Source organism: Palaemon carinicauda, chromosome 20 (assembly GCF_036898095.1).
Source record: "Palaemon carinicauda isolate YSFRI2023 chromosome 20, ASM3689809v2, whole genome shotgun sequence".
Classification (NCBI taxonomy): Eukaryota; Metazoa; Arthropoda; class Malacostraca; order Decapoda; family Palaemonidae; genus Palaemon; species Palaemon carinicauda.
This window is the reverse complement of record NC_090744.1, coordinates 73734271-73751770: the sequence shown is the minus strand read 5'-3', so window position 1 is coordinate 73751770 and position 17500 is coordinate 73734271. Positions and strand designations below refer to the sequence as shown.

General features: G+C 34.4%; 1 protein-coding gene across 1 annotated transcript; it reads left to right on the top strand.

Moving 5' to 3' along the window:
* Positions 1-465: 465 nt before the first annotated feature.
* Positions 466-3452, top strand: LOC137659895 (uncharacterized). The gene is made up of 2 exons (XM_068394670.1): positions 466-826; positions 2974-3452. Exons 1-2 carry the CDS (start codon positions 466-468, stop codon positions 3450-3452), a joined length of 840 nt encoding a protein of 279 aa, XP_068250771.1.
* The last annotated feature ends 14048 nt before the right edge of the window (positions 3453-17500 follow it).

Genomic DNA, 17500 nt, shown 5'->3' with positions numbered 1-17500 from the left:
AGGAGGTTATATTTTTCCACCTGTTTGTGTTTGTTTGTGAACAGCTTTCTTGCAATAATTTTAATCGTAGAGTAATGAAACTTGCAGGGATTAACTAATATGTAAAAAGATGGGAGTGATTAAATTTTGGAAGGGCAAGGTCAAAGGTCATGGTCATGGTTAAGCAAAATGTCCAATTCCACGTAATCAGCGTAGGTAATTACATATTGTTAATAGAAATATATCAATATTGTTTGCGACATAACGTAAAAGAGATGAGATAAATTTGGAGACCAATCCTAGCTTTCTATCTCCTTTAGTTCAAAAGTTATCTCACATTGAATATTATAAAACTCTAAATGTCTTTTTCCAATATTCTAATTTTAGCGCTTACCCTCCTCTGTTACTAATAACCTCATATGTATATTATCTCAACGGAGGAGAGCAAGCCAGTTCCTCCTTAGCGCCGGACTAAAGCCTGGATAAATGGTGAGGCTTGGACGGCAGGAAGGACATCTGGCCCGTAAAACAACTGCCAACTCTCTTATGATCATTGAGCAACACAGAAATCCGAATATGGATAGAGCATTTCTCAGAAGCAAAGCGCAAGGTCCTCGCCTTAGTCTTGTGGAAAATATGCAAAGGTTACCTTCTAAAGGGCACAGAAGGCTAAAGAAGAAAGTACAATATAGATTTGACAAAACAAAACATGTCAACCTGGTCTTACTTAACAGAGGGACCATGTCAGATGAAATCTTAGAAATAGTTAAAATAATCAAGGATAAGAAAATTGACATTCTACTAGTACAGGAAACAAAGTGGAAGGAAGAACGAGCTGCAGAAATCGGTGTGAGATACACGATGTACTAAGTTGGAACAGACGGAAGAAGGGATGCAGAGAGAATAATTTTGTTCCCTGGCTTAAAAGACAATGTGCTAGAAGTGGTTAGAGTGAATAATTGTATCATTAAAATGAAATCAGAATGGTTTGGTGAAAATTGAAACACCATGAGTGTTTACGCACCACAAGTTGGGAGCCCCAAGGTTGAGAGGGAGACCTCCTGGATGGAATTAAATGAAGCCTTACAGTAGAGGTACTATTTTCTTAAAGATAATTGGTGTGGTGGGGGGGGGAGATTTTAATGGAGACGTTGGTGCTACTAATAAAGGATTTGAGGAGGTTCATGGGGGCATGAGTTTGGAGAGCAAAGTAGTGACAGACTTTGTATTCTCGACTTTGGCCTTTCATATAGAATGAAAATCCTTGACATAATCTTATCAAACAAGAAAATCCCTTGAAAACGTGTAAAAGTGGTAATGCTTTCTCCCAAATTGATTACATATTAGTAAGAAAGGAATTCGTGGCTGAAGTCAAGAACTGTAAAACCCTGCCTTACAAGCAAGTGGCAAGACATCCTAAAACATTACTGACAGATATTAGAGAAAAAGCAAAGAAGAAATGAAAAAACAAAAACAAAGGGTATCAGAAAGATCTGTTGATGGAAATTGAAAGATGCAAAAAAACAAGAGCCTTTTGTTGGCAGAGTTAGGAATGAGCTTGTAGAAGTTAAAAAAGATAACATGCACGACATAGACCACACCTGGTGTGTGATAGATGATATTATAAAGCCAATAAGAATTAAAATTTATGGCAAATCATCTGATAAAAGAAGAATGGAAAAGAGACCTGGAGTAAAGAAATGGGAAACATCCTTAAAACCCTGAGTGAGAAACTAAAGATCTGAAAACCATCAGATGAGAATGAAGGGGAGTAGGAGTATACGACTGCAAACAGGATTGCAAAGCGTTCAGTGAATGAAGGAAACAGAGAACACCATGATAAACTTCATGAAGAATTAGAATCAAGAGAAGGGGGAAGAAAATATTTTTAATCTCAGCAAAGCAAAATTAACGCGGTGAAGATGTAATAGCAGTTTGAACAGTTAAGGATCGAAATGTAATGTTTTGATGGTCGATTATAAAATAAAAGAAAGAGGAAGAGATTATTTTGAAAGGGTAATAAATGAGGAATTGCAATAATACCAACAGAGGACATGGAAAGCATTTCTGGTCCAATTTAAGTTATAACAAGAGTGGAAGTTGAGGGAGCTTTGAAAAGGATGAAGAATAGAAAAGTGACAAGACTAGACAAGTTGCCACCAGAGATTTGGAGGTATTTTTGTCAGGATAGAATAACGGTGCTTTATGGCTGTTAAATTCTATTCTGAAAGGTAGTAAGATGCCAGCTACCTGAAGGATTAGTATTCTGATTCCCATATGCAAGGGAAAATGTGATGTAATAGGGTGTTAAAACTCATAGGAATAAAACTACCATCTAATACCTTTAAAATCTGAGAGAGAATCATAAATGGAAGACTACTGAGAGGGTTGGTGCATATTTCTGACATCCACCTAGGTTTCCTGCCAAGCCGAAGAACAAGAGATGCAATATTATCTGTACAACTGACAGAGAAATATATAGAGGTAGGAAAGAACTTGTATATGATATCTATTAATCTGGAAAAGGCATAGGGCTGTGTAGCATGAGCAGAGATTGGGAGAAGTTTGAGTGCCCGAGGATTGCCTAAAGTATGTGTAAATCTAGATAGGTACATATATGAAAACTGTTCAACCAGGGTTCCATGTGAAGTTGAGAATGCATGGTATTCAATGAACAGGTAGGCCTTCACCAAGAGTTAACCTTAATATAAGTCCATTTTCATTCCCTCTGTTGTTAGATTTAATAAGATCTGATACGTGAAACTCCTTGGCCAATACTGTATGCAGATGATGGCTCTTGTGTGCAATTGATGATGAAAGAACTATATATTAAAGCAAATGGATGGATGAACTGTCTGGAAGAGGTGTGAGAATAAATAGAATCAAGATTGTAAGAATGCACTATGAATTTGGGGAAACTGATATTAAGATCGATTTTCATGTGTTGGAAGTGGTAGAAAATTTTAAATTTCTTTGGTCTGATCCAAAATACAGGAGACCTAGGTAAAGAGCTGAGCATAAGGACACAATCAGGGAAGAATAGCTGGAGGAAATATAGTGGGGTGGTGTGTGATCGTTGGATGCCAATAAAGCTAAAGAGCAAAATCCAGCGCCAGGTTGTGAGGCCTACTATACCGTATTCGTCCGAAACATGGGCGACTAAGAGGAGAGATGAGAACAGGATTGATGTAACTGAGATGAGGATGTTGAGATGGCAATGTGGACTTACTGAAAAGGATAAACTTAATAACAAACGTGTAAGAGGCACTTTCAAAGTAGCACCAGCTTTAACCATGGTGAGGGAACATATAAAGAGACGACAGGCAGACCATCCGATGAGGAAGATGATGGATATGTTACTACAAAGTGGGAGAAGAGTTGGTAGAACAAAATTGCGATGGATTGACTGTGTGAAGAGAGATATGAGGGAGTTGGTATTGAGAGAGGAAGATGTACTGGACCGAAGGAAATAGGAAAAATGTGTTGAGGAACCATTACAATGACCCCAAATAAGGACAGCTTTGTACAGAAAGAAAATATTCATATTGATATCTTTTGACATTTGTTTAAAGCTAAGCTAATGGTCATTACGAAACTAGGAAATTTTTAGGTAATATTGTCAAAATCTTGATAGCTAACCAATTTTAACTTTTAATGTTTCTGAATTGGCCGCATTACGAAATATTCTTCCGGGTAGTAGCCTAATACATATGTACCCGTAGCTTTACAAAGATCTGGAAAAATTCACTTTTATTTTTTAGCATATCTTTATTTTACTCAATGCATAGATAATTCAACAACTAATTTTATCTCGACTCACTCTATAGGCCTTGCAACAGTACTCTTTTAAATCAGAGGAGAAAGCTTTTGATCGAGCTAGTTACAAATCAAAGAGGTATTGAAAAAAATAGTGATGTGAATAACATTAGGGAACAGAAAAAGAGCAACATAGATACGTGAGTAAACTAAAGTAGAGGATATTCTAACATCAGGTAAAAGAAAGAAATGGACATAGGTAGGACATATAACGAGAATGACAGATAATAAAACAACAGACTGGGTCCCTAGAGATTGCAAAAGAAGCAGGGAAAGGAAGAGAAGACAGAAGGTTTGGCCAACTATTAACTGGCATAGAAAGACCATAAACACAGATGAGTGTAGGGACATGTCTGAAGCCTATTTTGCAGTGAACTGCTATCTATTTCAAGACCCATAACACCCTATTTTTTTAATATAACTAATGAAATGGGCTTCTGATTAATGTGTATCTGAAACCACCAGAGTTTGAGACACCAACATAGTTAAGAAAAAGGGATTCAAGCATCTATTCGGTATTATTGTCTTACTTTATATGGAGGAAGGTCATCTCAATTTTATGGGCATGGTAAGAACAGAAATCAAGACCGGGATGCTAAGCGCAGAATGATGTGTGTTGACCATGTCGTGAGGCCCGTGACGTTCACACCTGCCGAGTCTCTCTTTCTGTATGGTTATTCTTATATTAATGCAAGAATTCATATATATATATATATATATATATATATATATATATATATATATATGTGTGTGTGTGTGTGTGTGTATATATAATTATATATGAATATATTTATATATATATATATATATATATATATATATATATATATATATATATAGATAGATAGATAGATAGATAGATAGATAGATAGATAGATAGACAGATTGATAGAGGGAGAGATAAGCGGTTTATATTTTTCAATACACGCATGCAGTCATTAATGGGTTGAGGTTATGGTATGATTGTTAAAGGTGCGCACGTAAAGTAATCATTATAAATATTTAATATGGCTGAGGATTGGATGGAGGTAAAAGGATAGTAATATTCTATCAACAATAAGTGTATTGTACATAGATAGTAGTATAACTGCTAACAATTTAATGGATAAAGTTACAAGACTGAAGTAGAACATAATACATATTTAAGTATATGCTTAAATATATATGTATGTATATATATATATATATACATATATATATATATATATATATATATATATATATATATATATATATATATATATATATATATATATATATATATATATATATATGTATGTATTTATATATATATATATATATATATATATATATATGTGTGTGTGTGTGTGTGCGTGTGTGTGTTTGTGTACTTATATATATATATATATATATATATATATATATATATATATATATATATATATATATATATATATATATATATATATATATATATATATACATATATATAAGTATATTTATCTATTTGTTTATTTATTCATTTATTCAATAATCCAAATATGTATGTGTCCATACATATAATAACTATGCTCAGTCGCCATTAGCCCTTCCAAATACTTTTTTGCTTACTTGACCCTCACAGTACTGAAGGATTTTAAAATAACATTCTAGTGAAACTAAAGAATATATATCCAAATACACATAACCACGATGAGGGAAAAGTAATTATACAATTTCTTTAGAAAATATGAATGAAGGTTTTCAAATAATAATATATATTTAGGTATTTATGAATTTTTTATAGATTACCACTTATCTATCCATATGTAAAGGCGGAATCAAACACGGGATTTGCATAATGTACGTTGTAGGTGCAAGTTTCTAGAAAACCATCTTTTATATAAAATACTTGTTTCCTATATGTTATCTATTTCATATGTAAACCTTAAATTTGTAATTAGGATACAATATTTACGTAATAAGGATAAAAAATTAAAAAGTAAAGGAGGCGATGAAATTATGTAGAAAATTTAACATTGAAGTCCATCGTGATTATTTTCTTATGGCTTTCTCTTTACTAGCATGTTTTACTTGGGTTATCTCTCTCTCTCTCTCTCTCTCTCTCTCTCTCTCTCTCTCTCTCTCTCTCTCTCTCTCTCTCTCTCTCTCTCTCTTCGGACAAATATATTTAATTCTATGGTTGACTTGCAAATAAAAATTACAGAAACGTAGCCTGATTCATTTTTTGAAAAATCTGCTCTCTCTCTCTCCAGCCTCCAGGTTCAGTTTCAAAGTGGTGATATTAAAAGTGCAAGTTTCAAACTTCTAAGTAGTGATCAAGAACAATATTCATGTTAAGTGCCAGGTAAACAATAAAAAAAAATATTTGAACTATGTGTCCAATTTCTTAACACCACGTTAAGAAATTTTTCCTCAGTTAAGAAACATTGTAGATATTAATCTATCAACCCGTAAGGACTGAGTTAGACAAGTTGGTGGCATAGTGATGCATGAACCAGAAGTTGTAGAATTTCAAGCTCCAGAGAGTCATTTGGGATTTTCCAGACATTGTTTCGATGATCCAAAGTTATATTCCATCTTCCAAAATCTCATTGACTAACATCCTTTCAACACAAAAATTTGTCGTCACATGAAGTTTAGAAGTCGAGATAAAACGAAGAAACTCCCGTAAACTTCAATAATCACAGGAGTATATGGGTTGGCACCCTTTTCTCTTTGCATCCTTCGTCTCCGGTCTTCTACCGAGTGTCAAAGGATCTCTCTCTCTCTCTCTCTCTCTCTCTCTCTCTCTCTCTCTCTCTCTCTCTCTCTCTCTCTCTCTCTCTCTCTCTGCTTTTTGGCCTATCCGGAGATTTTAACTTTCCTTTTGTTAATTGGAAAGAACGGATAAAAGAAAGTGGTTATATATATACATATAAAAAGAGAGTAATAGTAGGGCAGAAGATAAGAGGCAATTTGAAAAGCTTCAAGATATGCTGTTAGAACATAACATGCAACAAATGAATCACATTCCAACAAGAAAGGACAATGTCCTAGATTTAGTATTTGTGAATGAGGTGAATTATGTTAAAGAAATAATAGTGTATAACACAGGAATTTCAGACCATAATGTCATAGAATTAATACTCCATTCCAAAGCAAGTGAACGCAGAGATGAACAAAGCACAAAACAATGGGAAGGATATGGAAACTATAATTTTTATAGTAAGAGTATAAAATGGTCATAAATGAATGAGAAATTGAACAAAGATTGGAAAAATGTATTCGTAAGTGAGAATATAAAGGTAAATATGGATATAATGTACAAAATATTGGAGAAAATTGTTGAAAAATATGTACAGAAAAAAAAAAAACATCAGACATGCATACCAAGAGACAGAAGGATCTTATTCCAGAAAATTAGAAAGTGGAAGAAAAATCTTGCAAAAAAAAAAAATGTTGGGAAAATGATGGAAATAAAAAGTGAGATAGAAAATGCAGAACAGACGATTATATAATCAAAATAAAATTAAAAAAGGGACTTAGAAGCAAGGGCACTTCGAAATATCAAAAAAAAAAAAAAAAAAAAAAAAACACCCTCAAAGTACTATACTCCTATACAAAAAAAATAGATAAACGGAGATTGGAAATAGGCCCCCTAAGAATTTAAGGACGGTTAACTAATAAAAAAAAAGAAATATGCAACATATTAGCAGAAAAATATAAAAATTCACGCTAAGAATTGCGAATGAGAATAATGAAACAGAATTGAGAGAAGAAAAAGTTGAATATCTAACAGATATTGATATTAATGAAGCAGATATTGTGCAGGCTATAAGCAAAATTAAAAATGGATCGGCGGCCGGACCAAATGGAGTTCCAGCGATTTTGTTAAAAATAACTGCACACACTATCGCGAAGCCGCTTGCAATACTGCTAAGACAAAGTGTAGATATGAGCGAGATATATGTTAAACATAAATAAGCTTATATAACCACTATTTCCAAAAGTGGATCAAGACTAGAGGTAAGCAAGTATAGACCTGTCAGTCTAACATCACATATTATGAAAGTGTATGATAGGGTAATAAAAAAGAAAATAATGAATCATTTGGTTAAAGATAATTTATTTAATATAGGTAAACACGGTTTTGTGCCCGAGAAAAGTACACAAACCCAACTGATAGCACACTATGAAAACATAAACAAAAATGTGATTTTGCAAAAGCCTTTGACAAGGTAGACCATAATATATTAGAGAAAAAAAAAATAAGAAAGCATAATATTGTGGGAAAGAAGGAAAATGGGTAAAAAAAATCTCTGCAAAACAGAAAACAGATAGTGGTTGCAAATGATGAGAAATCAGATGAAGCTCAGGTAATATCTGGCATGCCACAGGGTACGGTATTAGCTGCACTGCCGTTTGTTATTATGATCTCAGACATAGACTGTAATGTTAAAGACTCTGTAGTGAGAAGTTTCGCCGATGACACAATAATAAGTAAAGAAATAACTTGTGATGAAGATAGGAACTCATTACAAAGATTTCTAAACAAAATATATGGATGGGTGGAGATAAATAGGATGGTATTTAAATCCAATAAATTCGAATCAATAAATTATGGAAACAGAAGGAATGGTATATGCATACAGTGGACCTAATAACGAGACAATCACAAATAAGGAAGCAATTAAAGACCTCGGTGTAATGTAAAATAGGAATATGTTATGCAACGACCAAATAGCAACACTGTTGGCTAAAAGTAAAAACAAAAATGGGAATGCTATTCAGACACTTTAAAACAAGAAAAGCTGAATACATGAATATGCTTTACGAAACTTATGTACGTAGTACACACTACCAAAAGGATATTGCACAAATAGAGAGTGTACAAAGGTCCTTTACTGCTAGAATAAAATAAGTTAAAAACCTTGACTACTGGGAAAGACTGTAATTTTTAAAATTGTACAGTCTAGAAAGGAAAAGAGAACGCTACATGATAATACAAGCATGGAAGCAAATCGTAGGAATTACTGAAAACATCATGGAGCTAAAAATATCAGAAAGAGCAAGCCAAGGTAGATTAATAATGCCCAAAACTATACCAGGAAAACTAGTAAGGTGCACAAGATATTAATCCACTACGCACCAGCATCGATAATGCAGCGACTATTTAATGCGCTGTCAGCTCATCTAAGAAACATATCAGGAGTGAGCGTAGATGCGTTTAAGAATAAGCTTGATAAATACCTAAGATGCATCCCCGACCATTCAAGACTGGAAGATGCATAATACACCGGAAGATGCCTAAGCAACTCTCTGGTGGATATACGAGGTGCCTCACACTGAAGGACCTGGGGGAACCCAAACATAAAATAAGGCAATAAGGTAAGATCCCTTCTCTATTTCCTGGATTCTACTAGGTGGCCCGTGAAATCGTCAGTGAAGTGTTTTTAAACGGACTTTTTTTTTTTTTTTTTTTTTTTGACTCCTTATTTAAGGAATAAGATTTCGAGGTTTTCAGCTAGATTCTTGTTAAAAAATATTTCCAAACCTGCGCATGTGCAGTAAGCTTTATGACGTGTGAATTACATCATAAACAGACCAAAGCAAGACTAGAGAATTATTATGAAATGGAAGAGATAAAGTAGAAAAATATATTCCCATCGCAAAGGATATACGAAATTTCAAATTGAATTTCAACTCATTTTCACGTGTTAATCCTACATTGGAAAAAACGAAAGAAATGGCCAATGAATAAGTTTCTAACATCGAGATAACTTCACCTACAATACAGCTCTCCCGTTCAGAAAATGAACCATCGCTTACAAACCCTTCATGGGAATTTCTACTTGTAAACTTTACAAAGATACAACTACAGAAATATGTCAACAGCTGGGACTAAAGACAATATTGGTGACGAAAAAACGAGCTCATACATGTTATAAGACAAATATAGATCTTCAATAACTAGAGTTGGATGGAACAATTACGACACACCCGAATCAACTCCTGTAAATACCCAAAAGAATATCTCAACTGAATAACAAGAGATTAGATAGCAGCTGGATATAAATCCACCCAATTTGATGAGTTGAACGAACTATTAAAAGCTGCTCATGTCACTATAAATAAACCGAACGATCGACTTTCTATATTAGAGGAAAACGTTGGACGGTCACGATGACATTAAGGCCCCTCGTGCAATGATACTTCTTGAGATTCGATTGATGACAATAAAGAGGAAGAAGACGACCAAGGGACACTATTATTCGGAGACTCAGACCTAGGCTATGTCAAATCATCGGACTTAGGAAGAAATTACTTCATAAGAACAATTAAAGAAGCAGAAAAAACTGCTAGCATTATATCAGACAGCTTAGGATCTCTGGTTGCTGACCTTAACCAGATCAATATAAACAGAGATTTGATGATTTGCCAAATCAGTCCCACACTAAAATCATTTGAATTTGGAGAAAGTTCAGATTATGTAGATTATCAATTGGATGCGCAGTGCTCCGATAATGGCTTAACTTTAATCAAATCAGAACTATCATTCAAGCTGGGAACTGGAGGGATTGACGACGCTTGTTATGACGTAACAGGAAGGAATTCTGGAATGTACTTAAACCGACTTAGTGCTACACGAATCCTTACGACTTTAACCAAGCAGTGTGTTCACTTCTCTCTGTGTGACAATTGGAATCATGTGAAAAGATCTCATTATAGGAACACCTATTCATCAATATGTACCAAGAGGAAGTCATCAAACGAGAAGAAATACTACTTCGGAGCCAAATTTTATTGCTACAAGGACTTTACAAAATTACAATCGTTCTGGAAATTCAAACTCCCAAGGTTCGAGAGCTACGTTACATACAGTAGGTACTAGACATCGCCATTCAAGATTTCATGAAAACGAACGACCCTCCCAACAAGGACAACAGCGACAACGACAACAGCAGGGACGACGACAACAATATGATGACTGAAACAGATATTTGTACCGCCAACAAGGGCATAGAAGAAATGAGTGTTACAAATGTGGTGAATTTAATCATCAACATCTATCATGCAGATGCAACAACACAATCCAGTGAGACGATTGCGGTCAATATGGACGTAAAAGAAGGTTACACCAAATGTAGAGTATTACAATTTCTAGGACACTGGCTATGAAATTATAGTCGAAGGGAATTCCACCCGAGTAAAAAATAAACTAAAGTCGCCTTTTGCAATTATTGAACGTATAAATGCTCAGTCCCTTTCATCTAACGAAAAGGATATTGAAATGCTCATTGCTACTAGAAATATTGATGCGCTTTGCATAAATGAGACATGGTTGTTACCGTGTATAAATGACTCGATATTACACATTCCAAATTACAGAATATTTAGAAAAGATCATGGTGCGGTGGTGGAGACCGTATTTATGTTAAAAGTGACAAACACAAAAGTAATATCAACTAATAAACCGGACAATATTGGAGTCGAGGATATTTGGACTGTGGTTCAATATCGAAAACTGTCATCCATTGTAGTGGGTGCGATCTACCGTCACCCATATGCCCCCAATCAGGCATTTGATTATCTCATTGAAATTTTTGGCTATATGATTTGGAGAAATAAGCCTTTGTTTATCTTAGGTGAGTAGAATACGACTTTGCTTATAAACAGTAAACTCGCTAAAACTATTAAAGCTAGTAACTTTACTCAAAAATTTATTAAACCAACACCTATAACTTCAACAATTACACATTAATTAATGTAGTTATTACTAATAGACAGGATATGGTACTTGATTTTGATGTATATCCATGTGAAGAAGTAGAGCATGAACTTTTTTCAATTCAATTAAATGTTGATAAACCTAAGCGATTGGCATCATTATAGTTTAGATATTCTCTGTAACTTAATTTTAAACGAATCAGAAATTTTAAGTCAAATACTTTTGACCGATGATGTCGATTGTCAGATAAATCTGTTTACAGATATTTTTAACAAATGTATAAATACGAGTGCCCCTATGATTACCAAAAAAAATTACTAGACCTCCAGCTCGATGGTTAACTAATGACTTGAAAGAAAAAATTAATATTAAGAATGAAACACAAAAGAAATTGACAGAAAATAGGTCTGATAGGTTGTTCCAAGATCAACATAAAGCTCCTAAGAAAGATGTAAAACCTTTTTAAATAAGGCTAAAATTGAATGCACAAGAAAGTTCTCAACTGGGAAGGTGTTATTTCTAAAGCCTGGCGAACTAATAATGGAATAATTTCTCCAAATAAAAAAAAATCAGAACAATTAAACTACAAAAATAAATTCTAAATAGCTGATGAATTTAATATCGTTTTTGCTAATGTTGGGAAGAGAGCCTTTGAAAAATCACAAGAAAATATTGATGAGAGAAACGTATATAATTTAGAACCAAAACAGGTTATTAAGGATAATGAACAAGGATTTAGACCATAGCCAGCTGATGTCAAAACAGTCATTCTTACAATTGAAGATTTGAATGAAACCAATTCTACAGGGTGTGATGATATTCCACTAAGATTTATTAAAGGTGCTTTGTCGATCATCGTGTTTTACATAACTATAATCGTAAACACTTCGATAGTTACTAGATCATATCCCCACCTCTGGTCACGCTTTATGGTAACACCTCTACATAAATATAATAATATCGATGATGTAAGCTATAATTGGCCCATATCCCTTTTGCCTATCTTGTCACGGATTTTGGAGTAGATATTAGATAATCAATTAACTAGATTCTTTGAAAATAACAATTTAATCTCCATGACGCAACATGGGTTTAGATTTAAGTTATCTGCTGAAACCGCTCTTTTATAAGTAACGGATACAATTTATTAGAATATAGATAAGAAAAAAATAGCTCTATTAGCTCTACTAGACCTCTCAAAGATATTCGATAGTGTTCATCATGAAGAACTGTTAATCAAGATGACCTCATATAGAATTGATGATTTCTGGTTCAGAAGTTACCTTTCAGATCAAACTCAATCCGTGAAAATAAATGACGTTGTTCCAGGGAAACTATCTATCTCGTATGGTGTTCCGCAGGGCTCACTACTTGGGCCAAAATTATTTTGGCATTTATAAATGATTTGGTAATATGATTGCTAATTGCACCTTATCTTAGTTTGCCGATGACTTGCAATTCCTTTTCTTTAGAGAGCTGAAAAAATCTATCAGACTTAGTCAGTCTTGTTAAGCAAACTTTAAAAGAAGGTAAACAGCATTCGGATAGTAATGGTTTACTGATAAATAAAATAAAAAAAAACAATTGATTCTTATTGGGGCTAATCAATATATTTCTCAAATACCTAATCATATTAAAATCAACTTTGATGATGAAAACATTTCTCCTATTGAAGATGTAAAGAACCTTGGAGTCAATACGGACAGTTCAATATCATTTAACACACATATCGATAAGCTCTGTTAAAAAGTGATTGGTAGTTTGATGTATATTAACCGTGTTAAAGATTATTTCGATAAGGAAACTAAAATAATTATTGTTGAATCTTAAGTTTTGAGTCAGATTAATTATGGCGATAATATATGGGGCACTACAAAAAAATTCCAATCAAGTCGTGTACAAAGTCTACAAAATTCTAAAGCCAAAGTAGCTGAGTGTTCTGTTAAGATGTATGACCATGCAACACTAGTAATAAACTCCTTGAAATATCTCAAGGTAGATAATAAATATTATTTTACCACATGTCTTTCTTTTTTAAATATTGCATTCCAATTTTCCTGAATGGTTCATGACTCTACCGACAGTAAATGACAGAATGCATAGACGAATTAGACAAGCAACCGAATTTGGTCAATCCAAGAACTGGTTTAGATATTGGTCCTAGAGATTTTAATGGAAGGGGACCAACAGCGTGGAATAAATTACCTATCTCAATAAAAAGTATTGATAACCACGTCCTTTTTAAAGAAAATATCAAAGACCTTCTTCTTGGTTCTCAGTAGTACCAAAATTACCTTTATATTCTGAAGAATTTAAGCATTCTTATCAATCAATTTCTAATGCTTGTGAGAACTTACTAATGATGAAAACTTGTAAATATATTGTCAAATCTCATTTCTATATTTTGTACTTCTATATTCCAACAAACATTTTGATGTATTGTAATTAAGACCCATTGTATAATGGAAATAAGCGTATTATTATTATTATTATTATTATTATTATTATTATTATTATTATTATTATTATTATTATTATTATTATTATTATTATTATTATTATTATTTCTCTCTCTCTCTCTCTCTCTCTCTCTCTCTCTCTCTCTCTCTCTCTCTCTCTCTCTCTCTCTCTCTCTCTCTCTCGGGGGTGCTATAGATGAACTTTGCTAGTCAACCCCCGTTTTAGAAAGTTCTGCAAACTTTCTTAATTATTTGAGATATGATAAGAGCTATCATTACCTTGAATTGATTGAAAGCTGTGGCAATGTCAGTGCTCAGATCTGTGATATTAGTGTGTTTATATGTTTGTGGACTTTTACTTTATTTCTGATAAAGAATCTCAAGTTGTTTTTTCATTTTATTTTTTTTCTTTTCTTTTAACCTCACCTGTCCAGTGCAGTGTGTGTGACATGGGTATCCAGGTCATTGCTACCTCACTGTACCAGAGAAAACAACTCAGATACGGCCGTTGATAATACACCTGTTCTCAAGACCCGGTAGTCTTTCTGATATTGAGGAGCACCTTGATTTTACTGATGGTGATATCGAACATCACTTAACACGGGAACACTGCCCACGACATGCCTCTATTGAATCTCACAAGTTGGTCCCTGCTGGTACAGCCCCTAGTCTGATGGATCACATGCCTATCTCCAATAAAAGATATATGTAGCATAATATGGATAGAAGCAGTTAACCTACTTTTTCTGCTGCTAAAAACTAATATGGGTGATGCTTCATCTTCTTCAAGGGAAGTTCTAAATCATTCCCTGCCTCGATTTTATATTCAGAATTTACCTACCTGAGTATAAAACCTGTTCTTCCTGCCTTTTCTCCCGTGCTAAAGATTCTATTTAGGGAGAGTCCCCGGGGTTATTGTGAAGCTTTTTTGACATTCGTTGGTTGCCAAGATGTTCAGCCTCGATCAGGAGTTGGCTAAAGTGTAAATGTTTGCATTCATTTCTCGATATACATCTTGAGTCATTTCCAGGATATCATAAATGGTGTCAAGCGTGGCGAGGTTGTATCACTGCGGATATAGACCATTCATTGTCTAAGGAACTGATGAAGTGTACATTGTATGTCGCTTCCAACATGATATGAAGCCATTCAATCATTTTATTATCACTTGAAGCCAACCAGATCCACCCCTGCCTCATGCTAATTTCTCTTTCCTTCCTTCTCTGTCATCATGTGAACTTCGCAAAATGCTGTAAAAAATGCCATGGTGCTTCAAATGTTTGGGTATTGGTCACATCTCACGATACTGTGTAGCCCTTCAAAAGAGCGTGTTTTCTGTTTTATGCTGCTGAGCTTGACAGTCAGACCTACCTTCAATGCTACCCTGTACCACCTACTGTGGTTGACACTGCCTTAGTATCAAACATCGCTTTTGCTATTTCAGCTTTCACCAGGCACCTCCCATTGGATGTGCCCAAGATGGGAAGAACCTAGGGTCAATGTGTGGCATGGCTGTGCCAGACAATCACGCGCTGCATTGACCCAGCACATTGCACAATTTCTGCTACCGCCATCACTTGCACTCACTTTACTGCCTCTTCATAAATGTCTATGCTTTGTAATACTGTAGAGGTCCTCATATATTTATGTGACTCCCTTACATCAGGTTTTGAAGCCAGAGAATCTCATTCAGAGTGCATGGACACATGCATCAGCACTCTTGTAGCTTCTTTTAATAAACTGATTTTGAAATTTACGTTTGACCTCCACTGCCCTCAGAAATTATACTCCCTACTTTTTAGCGTCACACATGCCGTCAACACACAATACATCAAAAAGCCACATATCAGGCGTCATGCTAGTGCCATGACTCTGTATAATCAAATTTCTCCGGCAGAGGAGAGAGGAATGGATGACGGCTTTGCCATCCCGAGACAAGTAAGCACTGAGACTCTGCACCAGCACAAACTGTCAAAAAATGATTCAGTTGTTCTACAACATTTTGTATATATGAATTCCTGGCACATATTAAGTGGGGCAGCCGGCTAATGTTGATTTTAAAGACAGGACTTTGACATTCATACCACCTAATAAAGTGCCTTAGAACATCTCCAAACTACATAGGATTTTTGCCACTGACCTGCTGTTTTGCAATGCCAGGGCAATTTATCTTGAAAATGAGTGGTTTTCCCATTTTATTTCCTCCCTAGATAATTGATGTTAAGACCTGGGATTACTACCCTATATAGACCTAATGTAGACCTCCAGTCAAATGATGAGGCTTTTTTAAAGGTAATTTTTTTGCTAGATATGAATTTTTTCATTATGGTAAAAAAATAGACCCTAGAAATCAGGGAAAAAAATCAATAAAGAAATATATAACATAAATTGGAAAGAGGAGCAACACTGAATTGTTTTATAATGTCTTTCTAAGTTATATACCAAACTTCAATGCTATATCTTTAAAAGTAAGGGAGAAAATATAATATGAAGGTCAATAAGTATGGTTTTGAGATACGGGCGTTCAAAGTTTTTGCTTGTATTTTTACAAAATCAGTATCTTGAATCCTGATTATTATAAATGTTATATTCTTTTTTTAATATTATTAAGCCAACTTTAATCATAAATGAAAATCACTTTCCTCAATATCTTGCTTCTTTGAGCGAGAAAGTCACTCTTCATCATCTCACTCCTTCACTAACTCCGTTACTTTCCCCAATATTACCCACCTCTGAATTCTTATTAGAACAAATTTTCTTCTTTCTTTTATTAGCCAGATGTTGAAATTGTCTTTTCCTCTTTTGTATGATGAAATTCTTGCTGAAATCGAGAAAATCAGACATCAAAAGAAGTGAATGTCAGAGGTCAAACTCAAATGTGTACTCTCCATGGGGTTTGTGCTACAACTGAAGGCCGAAGGGTGTAATTACCATGCAATACATCATCTTGTGACTCATGGAATCTCTACAGATGCTATTGCTCACAATCTGTTTTACTTTAGAATGCAGTAATTATCAAAATTTACGATAACATAAGAGATACTACATTTTGTTGTAGGGAACAATGTGTTTGGTTTATTGAGTTACTTTTACTAATTTCTGTGTAACTATAAAAGTAAGAGGAATTTTGACTAAATATTCTGTATACGCATTTTTCATTGCTATACGGAGCTCAGTGAATTCTTTCAGGATTTTTTTTCTTCCTATAACCCCATATATTCGGATACTAGCAAGGCCACTTAACACACAGCATCAACCATCAAATGAACGTCTATTCCATGTAGCATTTTATCAACTACAGCCATGTTCAGAATGCACAGAACCTTATAAATGAATGCTGAACACAGTCACAAACGATTATCCTTCTAGCTCTCCTTACACACATTAAAACTGCCTTGCCATCCGTCTCACAACCGCTTCACTAAACACTGATGAGGAGGATGGTGTACATACAACTGAGGAAGTGGTACAGCGTACCTTAGTAAGTTGTATGAAGTCATTTGCTGGTAATGATGGCATCATTTATGCAGTCCTTTGCACACTCATAAAAGTACCTGGCAACTCTCTCCTCCAG

What these genes read in the sequence shown, in the direction of transcription:
- LOC137659895 (XM_068394670.1), top strand. Translation starts at nt 466, where the DNA reads ATGGTGAGGCTTGGACGGCAGGAAGGACATCTGGCCCGTAAAACAACT. An exon ending in AGAACGAGCTGCAGAAATCG is followed by an intron (nt 827 to 2,973) that starts GTGTGAGATACA and finishes TCCAAAATACAG; the next exon opens with GAGACCTAGGTAAAGAGCTG.